We start from the raw sequence: 12,594 nt of genomic DNA, 5'->3' as shown, positions 1-12,594 counted from the left end.
GGTGTTGACAAGAAATTGGGATGGGCTGCTTTGCCTTAAAATGATTCGGCCTATTTTTGGTCCCACCCCGACCCTGTCTATGACTTTGTCACACACACCCCCTTCACCCTGCCACACTCACCTGATCACATTAACCCACTAATCCGATCACATCCACCTTCTCTCGCACTGTCACACTCACCCCCCAACCCTGTCACACTCTCCAGCACACAAACTAGGATTGTTAATACCGCCTCTTGCGTGATAGATCTAACAAAAAAAAAACTTCATCTAACGTATATCTATCAAACTCTATCACATTTGGTCCAGATTTCAGTTGAGGGGGGGGGGGGGGCTAGCCCAATGATTACCCCTCCCCCGCACACAAACTAGGATTGTGAATACAGCCGCTTGCGTGATAGATCTAACGAAAAACCAGTTGATCGAACCTGATCTAACGTATATCTATCAAAATCAATAAAATTTGGTCCAGATTTCAGTTGAGGGGGGCTAGCCCCCCTCATTAAAAATGCAATATCTCAGTAATTAGACTAGATCTAACAACTTTTGGCTAATCTAACGTGGAGCTATCATAATCTATAACATTTTGTTGAGGGGGGCTGGCTACGGGTTAGCCCCCCCCTGAAAAAGATTGTTAATATTTCATATTTTAGAGTAATTTAACGGAAAAAAACAGTTGATCTAACAAATGTAATGATTTTTAAAATTTTGAATATGGGGGGCTAACCCGGGTGAGGTACTTCCTTGTCAACTAGCTTTTCTTTATTTTGTATGACCTTGGCTGGTTTTGTCTAAAAATACCTACACAGCTCCATGCAATGTAATTTTGTATTATGAATGCAGCCTAGTCTTGGATACGCTTCATATGTATGTCCTGCTAATAGGAGCAATATTTAAACCTGTTTGATAGCTTGACTTGGATTTTTAAACTGTCTGATAGCTTGACTCCAGTAATATTTGTGCCTCGGAGCTTCCTATAGCTTCATCGTGGCCCCCCTGAGGAGGGAGGCGGTAACAAGATGGGCTGGGCCCGGGTGCCCTTGCAATGCTGTCCTTGGAGAGGATTGAGTGAGGTGATGGGGTGTGTTCCAATCGCAGTGATGGAGCCTGAGCCTCAGACTAAACTGGGGTGAAGCCCCACCTTCTGCTCATTCTGACAGCATCGATCCTGCGATTCACACCGTTTAGTCCACAGGCTCCGCAGTAATGTATGGTTTGCCTTTATATAATATTGTTACATCCCCTCTTCCTGAGGTGCTCTAACACATTATATTGTGTGCTTACCACACAAATGGCTGCTGTATGGCGTTTATGGTCCTTATTCACAAGCCATCACATAGATGTAGTAGTTTATAAAGGCTGAGTGTAGCTGCTTCTTTTGGACGAAGGACCAAAGCTGCCCTGAGTGACCCTGGCAGGGATCCTGCATTGCTGAGACGCTACGCAGTCTTGAACTAGGATGTAGAGTTAACTAACGCTCGTGTCAGTTTCTTCCTGTTATGCCCGCTATTCTAGTGAAGGAAGTCAGGCCCTAGCTTGCTTCTGAACATTATTAGAGAGTCAGCAATGGCTTATGTAACGTAAAGGCTTTGTCATTGTGCTAGCAAATATACTGGCGTGTTGCCAAACTCCATGAGTCCTTGATTGTACATGGAGTAAACTTTCTTTCTTTTAAAGATTAAAATAAACTTATTTCTTAAAGCTTGAGAATTGTAGGTTTTGATGTCTGCCATTAAAAGCTTTAGGAGAGACTGTATATTTTATATGCTGTGCACTTACTAGTGTGTGACTAACACCAGTCATGCAATGGCGTCTTTCTTATTTAAATTGGAACAGAAGCAAATGTTTGCTTTTAAAGTGCTAAGGCACACAATTATTATATAGTTATGATAACGTGGCTGTTTAAACAGTTGATTTTGACTGGGTTACTGTATCCTAAAATGGTCATTCAAAAGATTAACAGTGTGGTCCAGAAACAAAAAATTCTTAGTTGATATTGGAATTTCCAGCTTGTTGCTCAATGTACTATACATGAGACTGATTACTTAAATAGCATTGCCAAATAACTTTGTAAAGTCAGATTGGGTTGCTTGCATGCAGGGTATTTGTGATTTTCATTATGAACATGTGCTAAAAAGGAAGCTGTGTTTGATCTATTGCCTACAGTTTTTTTTTATGACCACACGTATGCAAGGGATTTCAGTAAAATCTGAGTTTAGCATTCTAAATGATTCTCCGCCATATTGCATTATTTTACTTCCAAATTTGGTATGGGGGTTCAGATGAGGGCTTCCAACAATACTGCATTGTTTCTATCTCCAGGGACTAAAAGGGGAGCCATATGTTGGGGTTTAAAGTCCCTGTTCTCACCGTAGACTTTCCACAGCCAGCTCTGCTCACCTACATGGATACATTGTATCCAACCCTAAGCCTACAGGTTTATAGATTTGTAACTTTACTGTACAGACACTTAAAGGGACATTATACACTTTTTTTTTTTTTTTTTTTTTTTTCTTTGCATAAATGTTTTGCAGATCTATTTTATAGCCCATAAAGTTTTTTTTTTTGTTTTTTTTTATGTATAGTTTTGCTTATTTTTAAATAACATTGCTCTGATTTTCAGACTCCTAACCAAGCCCCAAAGTTTTATTTGAATACCGTCAGCTACCTTCTCCAGCTTTCTCCTGTTTGTTTAAAGGGTCTTTTAATATGCAAAAGGAGGGGGGGGGGAGCTTCTTATTTCACACTTGCAGTGGGCTTTCCAACTACCTTTTTAACAGAGCTAAACTGAGATTCTAAGTAAGTTTTTAAACAGTTTTGTACTGGATTTTTATATCAGTATCTGCATCTTGTTTATAGTAGTGTCTATTACATGCAGTTATATGAAAATGAGTGTATACTGTCCCTTTAAAGCCGCTCTGTCAGTACCTACTGTACAAACTGCTGAGAAAACAATGCTCACTCACCACAGCCTTAAAGGACAGCATAGCACCTGGTCACTGTCTTAAAGGGACAGGCAAAGGGTCAACTAGCACTACACAGTCTTAAAGGGACAGATCACAATGTTTATGCAGCGCAACTTCATAGGGCAGCTCGGCACCTGCTCGTAATCATAAAGGGGCAGGCACACACAACCTCTAGTGGGTAAACATGCACAGTTTTAAAGGGAGCAACAGTATGCATCCACATGTGATGCACGCAGCCTTAAAGGGACACTGAACCCAAACTTTCTTTTGTGACTCAGAGCATGCAACTTTCTAATTTACTCCTATTAAATTTTCTTCATTCTCTTGGCATCTATTTTAAAAAGCAAGAATGTAAGTTTAGATGCCGGCCCATTTTTGGTTAACAACCTGGGTTGTTCTTACTGATTGGTGGATAAATTCACCCACCAATAAACAAGTGCTGTCCAGTGTCCTGAACCAAAACATTTCTGGCTCCTTAGCTTAGATGCCTTTATCAAATAAAGATGGCAAGAGAACAAAGAGAAATTGATGATAGGAGTAAATTAGAAAGTTGCTCGACTTGCATGTTCTATCTGAATCATGAGAAAAAAATTGGGTTCAGTGTCCCTTTAAAGGAATAAATAAGTTAGAATGCTAAATTTTTACCAGGATCTCTTATGTTTTGCCACATTTGAACTTTTTTTTTTTTGTGCCATGCTACAGCCAAATAAAAATAGATATAATAATTTTATAGATGGTCTAGTATAGTAGTATAATACTCAGGACTAGAATCCTTCAGCTTGCAGACTTAAATTTATGCACAAAGAATTTTGATTAAAAATCAGAGTTAAGATAGTTGCCTTTATTTCTGTATTAAGAAAACTAGATTCTTGTGTTCTAAAAATATTACCAGTATGAAATTGGTGATTTAAATTAAAAACTTCCATTTTTTTTTTTTACCTGTGGCAAAAGGCCTCCTTCAGAAGGAAGTCTCCAGTGCTTTTCACTGTTCACAAATATGGGCACCAATATTTGTGCCTGTGGCCAGTTAATACACTAAAAGTAGCTGGGGGGGGGGGGGGGATGCCTATTGAAAATCTCTTAAACCGTTAACTCTATATGCACTGTGTAGTGGGCTAATCTATGTCCTGTATTAAACTGTTTTAATAAATTAACAATTATTTTAGACCTGTATTGTCATAATGATTTATATTATATCTTTTGCAGAACAACATGGCTTCAGTACAAAAAAAACTAATCACTTCTGTAACAGAGGACAAGACTGCACTTCCAACCAACAAGATAACAATAGTGGGGGTTGGCCAAGTTGGCATGGCCTGTGCTACAAGTATACTGCTGCGGGTATGACTGAAATAGTTATCACTTGTGATAGATGTATTCAATACATGACTCTTCTAACCTTTACATTCTTAATTGCTTTTCTCCACGCATTTGCCCTTGAGTGATTATTTATATATATATATATATATATATCACATTTTTTAAAGCAAATACTGAACAAACAATATAAGCAGGTTACTTTAGATTTAGCTGCTTTGTAAACAGAAACATTTGGAGGTTTCTTATGCCTTTTCGAAGGTGGCAGTTTACAGCATTCGTCTTTCGGAGCTGGCTTTTTACTTGTGAAAGTGCAACACACTAAGATCATTCTGTAAAAATCCAGTTTTTAGCATGTTGCAGTTTTTACAAGAAAAAATCCGGCTCCGAAAATAGCACACTGCGACCAGCCACTTCATTCTGAGGCATCCAAAACCTTCGACTGGGCATGCCTAATATTTAGTTTTAAAGTATGATTGTATAAAAATAGGACCTTTATTACTGTATGTCCCCAAACCTGTTAGTGCAAATTTAAGATCTGAGTGTTTTTCCAATACTGTTATATGGTAAGGTTTAGGGGACATTTTAATGTATTAAATGGTGTAATTTGTTAAAACAAATGCTCACTGACTCTATGTAAAAAGGTTCTGTGATCAGAATTTTCAATGCATTGCCCCTACTGAGCAGGGTGGATTTGATTTAAATTACTAGGCAGAAATCATGGGTTTTCTGCATAATTCTCATTAAAATAACTTGATTATTCCAGTTATCAGAAAATTACTGATTTGGTTATATACTATTACAAATGCATAGATAACTTATTGATATCTCCAGTTTAATAGGTGGTTCGTTCATATTTGACAAAGTTTTCAACTGTCCTTTTTTATTGGAAGAACAAAAATAATGACCTTAATGTAAATAGTTTGAATAAAACAATAACATAGGTTTTATTTTTACTCCTTGCTCCTCACTTAGGTCCTTGTGCAGATCTTTCCCACCCCAAACCATTTTCTATTCATTGTGCTTCTTGAATCTTAGTAAGGGATTGATTCTATGTACATAGATTGCAAGGGAACAATAGAACGGTAAAGTCAATTTACTTTTCATGATTTAGATAGAGCATGCAATTTTTAACTTTACAATTTTGCTTCCTTCTCTTGGTATCATTTGTTGTAAATTATACCTAGGTAGGCTCTGGAGCAACAATGCACTACTAGGGTAAAGCTGCTGAATGATGGTTGCACATATATGCCTCCTGTCATTGGCTCACTCAATGTGTTCAGCTAGCTCCCAGTAGTGCATTGCGGCTCCTTCAAAAAATTATACCAAGAGAATGAATAAAGTTGTTTTAAATTGTATACTATGTAAACCCTGAGACATCTTGTCCCATGCCCCTTCTAAGGTCTATTTCTCAACAGGTTTTTTTTTTTTTTTTTTTTTTTTTTTTTTTTTTTTTGCTGTCAAGAGGCATGTTATTTCTAGACACAAATTATTTCATAGCCTCCCATTTTTATTTTCTCTACGATGGCACTGAATGGTCTCTTATACAATGTTAAAAATTTCTGTTAAGCGTTCTAAATGCAATAAAAGAATGTAAAAACAGCACTCATCTAGTATACATAAAACAATAACTAATAAATCCCAAATGTTTGCAAGTGGCGTACATACACTAGAAGGAGGCAAACATTTTACTCGCATGTTGTACCCTCGTGTGAGTTGTGTAGAGCTCCCTTAGAAGGAATAGATCCCACATCTGCTGGGCTTTCGAGTATCCAGTAGTTAGTAGAGATAATATGAATTCTCAGGACTGGTTTCTGTATGGATCTCAAAGGAAGAGGAAGCTCAACATAGTGTACTTTGCGTAACATCTCTATAAATTATTATTTATTTTTTTTGAGGGTTATGATTTAATTCACTAGCAGCCACTATAGTTTGAATTTCCTTATTGACTCCTACCTAGACCAGGGCTAAACAAACTTGGTAGCCAGGGGCCACTGGCTCCTATAATCTTACCCTGGGTCATAACTTTTTGGTTTATTCATATAGCTATATGCAAATACCACTATTTGGCTCATAAATTTTAAACAGATTTGTCAACCCCTGCCCTAGACAATATTTGAAATGTTTAATCAATTTAACTCTTGGTTAAGCATTCTAAATATGGATTTTTTTTTTTTTTTTTTTTTTTTTTTTTTTTTTTAACCTGACAATTGTTACATATAACATTTATTTTATTTATACTGCTTTCTATTTATAAAGGAATTAACAGATGAGCTGGCTCTTGTTGATATCTTGGCGGATAAACTGAGGGGTGAAATGTTGGACTTGCAACATGGGGGTCTTTTTCTCAAAACCCCAAAGATTGTGTCAGACACAGGTATGCATCTCAGCTCATTATGTGTAGATAAAGGGACAGTCAAATATGCTCTGAATTGTAAACTGACATTAAAGTCCAGTGTATCTTTATTCTTTTGGTATCCTCTGAAAAACCTTACTGGGGTGGTTGCCTAAATATGCCACTAGTCATGGACTTGTCAGATGCGTAAAGTTAGTTTCCTGTGGTCCATTACTGCCATTTAGGCTTACTCTTCAAAGGATATGAAGAACAAAGAAAATTTGACCAGAAGTAAATTTGAACACTGTTTAAAGTTCCATGTTTTAGATAGAGACTTGTTTTAGTTTCATGTCCCTTTTTTAATATGAATGCGGAAAACAGAGCTAAACTAATTAAATAGTTAAATGATTTGCCTGTACCAAGGCCCTATCTAAATCATGAAAGTTATGGGGGTTTTTTGTTTTTACTAGACTGTCCCTTTAAGCCATCTGGCAGCAGTATGTGTATATACACACTGCTGCTATAGACACGTACTCTAAGCTCCTAACAGCCTGACTGGGTTTAGTTTTCAACAGAATACCAAGAGAACAAAGCAAATTTGATAAAAAGTAAATTGGGAAGTTGGTATAAGCTTTCATGATTCAGATAAAGCATGCAGTTTTAATTTTACTTGCCCTTTTTAAGGTTTCATCATTTAAATCTGCTGCAGTCTTCAAATATAAATTTTACTTTTATCAAACTGACCCCCATTCTATTGGTCTTTGAAACTTGGCTCCTTTCCATGACTTCCTTGGGTAGGCTTAGAAGTGTGCAACTGCCTTCAGCACTTTATGTAAAACATTGTTGTGAATAAAATGTGCTTAGGCGCTTAACAATCACTGTTTTAGTAGCTCTGATTAAACTTTTTTTTTTTTTTCTAACAAATTGTCTTTGTAGACTATGCCGTAACTGCAAACTCTAGAATCGTTGTGGTCACAGGTGGTGTGCGTCAGCAGGAAGGAGAGAGCCGTCTAAACTTGGTTCAAAGAAATGTCAATGTCTTCAAATTTATCATTCCTCAGGTTGTGAAGTATAGCCCTGATGCTACTATTGTTGTGGTTTCCAATCCAGGTAAATCCTTATCTGTTAATCCCTTAGTGTGATGTTAACAGCCAGTTGTCTTGGCACTGGCAAAGCTTGATACAAAATTTTAAAACTCTTAAATGTAAATTCAATAGGTTATAACGTCATTAGGATACATGTGAAAACAGTTTTCAAATATTGTCCATAACTAAGAGCAATTTGACATGATTTGCTAGATCCTGGTCAATTCTACAGCACCTTAAAGGGAAAATATACTGCAAAATGTTTCCTCTTAGTGTCTTCCCTATGATTTGTTATAGTAGCTGCATGGTATAAAATGTATGGGGAATTGCTCACTTATGATTTTGTATATGAAATGTCAGTCTTTGATTAAAAGCCTCTATTCCCAAGAACATGCCCATATAAATGGTCTGAGCCTGCAGAAATATACCCAATGTCTCACTTAAAAGGGACTGTACTTTAAACTGGATCCCCCCCCTTAATGTTTTTCCATTGACTTAAGCCAGCTGAAGAGTATAAAATGTGGTCAATTTTGTTTTAGCTTTATTTTTGTATGTACTAGATGGGTTTGCTCGTTGAAACCACAACACATTTAAAATGGGGCATTGCTTGCAGGGAGTTTTTTTGTTTTGTTTTTTTTTTCTCTAGAGAACAATTGAAAATTAACATTTTTAGTACTTGCCTTCCTCCCACTGGGAGTAACTTATATATTTAACCTCTTAGTGATCAGGACTATTTAAATTTCTGCGGTGTTTTGTTTTTAGCTTTAATTTTCTTACTCATTTATTTATATATATATATATATATATATATATATATATATATATATATATTCCATTAAAGGGACCGTCTTTGAAAAGTTAAATAATCCATTATTACCCATTCCCCAGTTTTGCATAACCAACACTGTTATATTATACTTCTTACCTCTATGATGCAATTGACTTTTATCTAAGCATCTTCTGACAGCCCCCTGATCACATGAAATTTTATTATCTGACTTTCATTTTAGCTAATTAGTGCAGTGTCTGCCACAATCCATGGGCGTGCTCAGTTATCTATAGGGTTTACATGAATTAGCTCTCCCCTGTTGTGAAAAGCAAATAATAAAAAAGTGTGTGATCAGAGGCAGCCTTCAAGGGCTTAGAAATTATCATGAGCCTTCCTAAGTTTAGCTTTCAACTAAGAATACCAAGGGAACAAAGCAAAATTGGTGATAAAAGTAAATTTAAAATTACATGCCCTATAAAACACGGGTTTGTTTGGTTTTTGGCTTGACTGTCCCTTTAAATGAACTTTCTAAAGACTGATTTATTTTTTTTGACAACCCAAAGCATTGATCTATGACCATTTTGGTACTTTTTTTATTTAATATTCTCGTGTGCACTACAGGATCCGGATCAACTCTTGCACGAAGTTCACCAGTGATGGGCCTCCCTCAGATCCCTTCCACCAACGATTGGCACCATCACTGGCCGATGAGGAGAGGGCCACATTGTGGCTCTCTGCATTGGTTGGCTGAAAAAAGGTTTTTCACGATGCCTCAATATTGAAGCATCGCTGCAATAGCCTTATAGCGGCTGGAAGCGATCACGATGGCTTCCACCGCTTGACACTCCAGAGGACGTGCCAGGCACGTTTTTGGTCATTAAGGGGTTAAATGGCTTTTTCATAGCCAATTCTACAATTGGCATATGAAGCCAACCTGCAATGGTTTCTGTACTGAATGAGCAATCTTGTATGCAGCCAGTACTACCTGTAGCTCCCTGCCTTGTATGTATTTGAAACAGTAGAAATGTTTATGGGGACTTGGCTGGAGAATTGGACACACTCAGCTTCCCTGCTAAATTAAATAAATGGCAACAAAGCATCAGTGTGTGGAGTTAACAATTCTATTTTGTTTTTGTTTTTTCTCACTGATGTAGTGGACATCTTAACATATGTCACCTGGAAATTGAGTGGCCTTCCCCAACACCGTATCATTGGCAGTGGAACCAACTTAGATTCTGCAAGATTCCGCCACTTGATTTCTGAAAAACTTGGAATCCATCCTTCCAGCTGTCATGGCTACGTCCTAGGAGAGCACGGTGATACCAGTGGTAAGAGCACTTACAAGGCCACCTACTGAAAAGAGTGTATGGAACTTTCTGTAACTAAGGTCGTGGTGTGTTTTTTTTTTATATATATATATATATATATATATATATATATATATATATATATATATATATATATATATATATATATATATATATATATATATATATATATATATATAAAAATTTTTTTTTTTTTTTTTTTTTTTTTTTTTTTTTTTTTCCTAGTACCTGTATGGAGTGGAGTAACTGTTGGTGGTGTCACCCTTCAGTCCATTTCCCCTGAAATCGGCACTGACAAGGACTCTGAAAAATGGAAAGATATTCACAAGCAAGTAGTTGACAGGTAAATCTGTGGTAGATTTGATCTAATTTGCACACACTAAAGGACTAGTTTATTGCACAATTATCTGCCTTTATCACTTTGCCTTTTTTTTTTTATTATTTTTTATTAAGTGCCTATGAAGTGATCAAGCTAAAGGGATATACAAACTGGGCCATTGGTTTCAGTGTGGCTGATCTGGTGGAATCCATTGTTAAGAACCTGAGTAGAGTCCATCCCGTTTCCACCATGGTAAAGGTAAGAACAGCAAAATACAAACTAAGCTATAGATCCGTGTTCTATAGAATTAACTTTAATGTCTAACCACTAGTGTTGGAGCTTCAGTGTGTATATAGAGAAGTAAATTGGACACTTTTATTGCTTCTGTACCCATTACTGCAGTATTACAATTTTCAGTTTATGGGATGGGATCAACAGGCTAAAGATGCAATGTTGACGAGTCACCAGTTAAAATCGACCCTAGTTTAGAGTCGTAGAAATAGTTTGTCCTCTGCATATACATATATAACATAAGGAAGCCTTTGTTTTTTTATAGAGTGATGAGGCCTACTCTCTCTACAAGCTCACCCCCCATTGTAATGAGCTGTAGTTTCACACAGCAAAAAGTGTGTAGGGGATATTGTTCAATTATCTAGATATAGATATTTTATTGTCTTGGCAAACATGTTGAAGGGAAACAAATTTTACTGCACTGTGCCTTTAAAAGCAACACAATTTAACAACCTTTTGTCTATCAGATTCTGAAATATTGGCTTTAGTTTGTAGCTGAGGGCTTAGTTGTGATCTTAAATGTATGTAGTAGGGTATGCTGATCACATGAATCTTTAAATATTCATACCAGTTTAATTGGATCTGAAGACTTAATCGCCTAACTGCAAAGTAAGATCTCTTCTGTGGCTATCCAAATAGTCTTTTTGGGAGACTTTAACTTGTGGGGGTTTTTTTTTTTTTAGGATTTTCAAATATTTACACAAGATAAGCAAAAATGCTTGTTTACATACAGAACGTAATAGAGAGGACATACAACGATCTTGTTTGTTCAGATGAGCTTAAAAGCTTTAAGACCTGGCTGAAATGTACTATTGGCAACACAATAGAAATGTCTTATGTTAAAGGGATAGTTAACACCTTGTAATTTCATAATTGTAAAATGCTTCCTAAAAATGGAGATTAAAAGAATCTTCAAGTTATCTACCTGTCATATCCATTTTACATAACTATAATGTTCTCTTTTTATAGGGCATGTATGGTATTGAGAATGAGGTTTTCCTGAGCCTTCCCTGCGTCCTGAATGCCAAGGGTTTGACAAGTGTGATTAATCAAAAACTGAAGGATGACGAAGTTGCTCAACTACAGAAAAGTGCAGCAACTTTGTGGCTCATCCAGAAAGATCTTAAAGACTTGTAAACCTTTGTACAACTTTCAGTAGTAGACATCTTTGACTTGTATCCAACAGGCATATGTTAAATAATATTTCTAGAATAATGGTTGTCAGATTAAACTCTGTATTACTGATTCTTGTGTGTGGTTTGTTGTGATGGGGTTTTTTATTTACATGTCATTATAAATAATGTTCTAGTTGAAACATGCTGGGTCTTCTGAGGGAAAGAATCTGGGTTTCTCAGTGAAATTGCCTTACAGTAGGGCTTGAATGTGCAGCATTTAAAACTGAAGGACCACTCAGCAATGTTAAATGGTTACTTTACAATTTCTATTATCAAACGTACTTTGCTGCTCCTTTCAACAAATGATACTAAGAGCAATGTACTACTGGTGGCTGCATGTGTTTCTTGTTGGCTTTCCCAGTAGTGCATTGGTGCTCCCGAGTGTACCTATTTATGATTTAATTCAAATATATATATTTTTTTAAATTGCCTGCCCCTTTGTTTGTGGGGTGTTATTTAACAAAGGTCACAATTTTAAAAATCGCTAGCATGGAGAGAAATCTGCTATATTGCAAAGTCTTTAAAAAACAAAACAAAAACAAAACTTTGACCACCTTTTATACACTTCCCAAGGTGGTAAGTTTGGTTTAAAAAAACAAAATGCAGAGGGGGGCCCTGTAATGGTGATAGAAGTGTCTTCTAGAATCTTACCAGACCAGAGAGCTTTAGAGAATCAGGCACCTGGTGGCTAGTGAAGACCTCTTTATCAGTTTGGTAACTTCATAATGCAATTGGCCTAAACTCAGTTTTTTTTTTTTTTTAACTGATAAAGGGAATTGCCCCTCTCTACCAGACAATTACAGAATCTTCCCTGAATATTAAGTATAAGGGTCCAATATTCTCACCAGAGTGGAGAGCTTATCTAAGCAATCTCGTCAGTACTGTAAGGTCCCTGAAATGTTTTTAGAAAGGGACATTTTAGTTTAGTTTCATCTCCAATATGCAGGGTACTGAATTTGGAGACAGAATGATGCCAGTGAGTTTTTGCTCAGGCCCTATATGTGTCTAG

General features: G+C 36.6%; 1 protein-coding gene across 1 annotated transcript; it reads left to right on the top strand.

Annotated features, from left to right (window-relative positions):
* Positions 1-1,050: 1,050 nt before the first annotated feature.
* Positions 1,051-11,656, top strand: LDHB (lactate dehydrogenase B). Its single transcript, XM_053718755.1, has 8 exons — positions 1,051-1,208; positions 4,173-4,307; positions 6,543-6,660; positions 7,555-7,728; positions 9,627-9,800; positions 10,026-10,143; positions 10,254-10,377; positions 11,380-11,656. The coding sequence occupies exons 2-8, from the start codon at positions 4,179-4,181 to the stop codon at positions 11,545-11,547; spliced, it is 1,005 nt and encodes a 334-aa protein (XP_053574730.1). The 5' UTR covers positions 1,051-1,208; positions 4,173-4,178; the 3' UTR covers positions 11,548-11,656.
* The last annotated feature ends 938 nt before the right edge of the window (positions 11,657-12,594 follow it).

This window comes from Bombina bombina, chromosome 6 (assembly GCF_027579735.1).
Source record: "Bombina bombina isolate aBomBom1 chromosome 6, aBomBom1.pri, whole genome shotgun sequence".
Classification (NCBI taxonomy): domain Eukaryota; kingdom Metazoa; phylum Chordata; class Amphibia; order Anura; family Bombinatoridae; genus Bombina; species Bombina bombina.
This window is presented reverse-complemented; position numbering and strand designations above follow the sequence as displayed.

Excerpts from the sequence above, each read along its gene's own strand:
- LDHB (XM_053718755.1), top strand. The coding sequence starts at position 4,179 with ATGGCTTCAGTACAAAAAAAACTAATCACTTCTGTAACAGAGGACAAG. Across the intron at positions 6,661-7,554 it reads AAAGATTGTGTCAGACACAG|ACTATGCCGTAACTGCAAAC; the intron begins GTATGCATCTCA and ends TTGTCTTTGTAG. Across the intron at positions 10,144-10,253 it reads CACAAGCAAGTAGTTGACAG|TGCCTATGAAGTGATCAAGC; the intron begins GTAAATCTGTGG and ends TTTTTTATTAAG.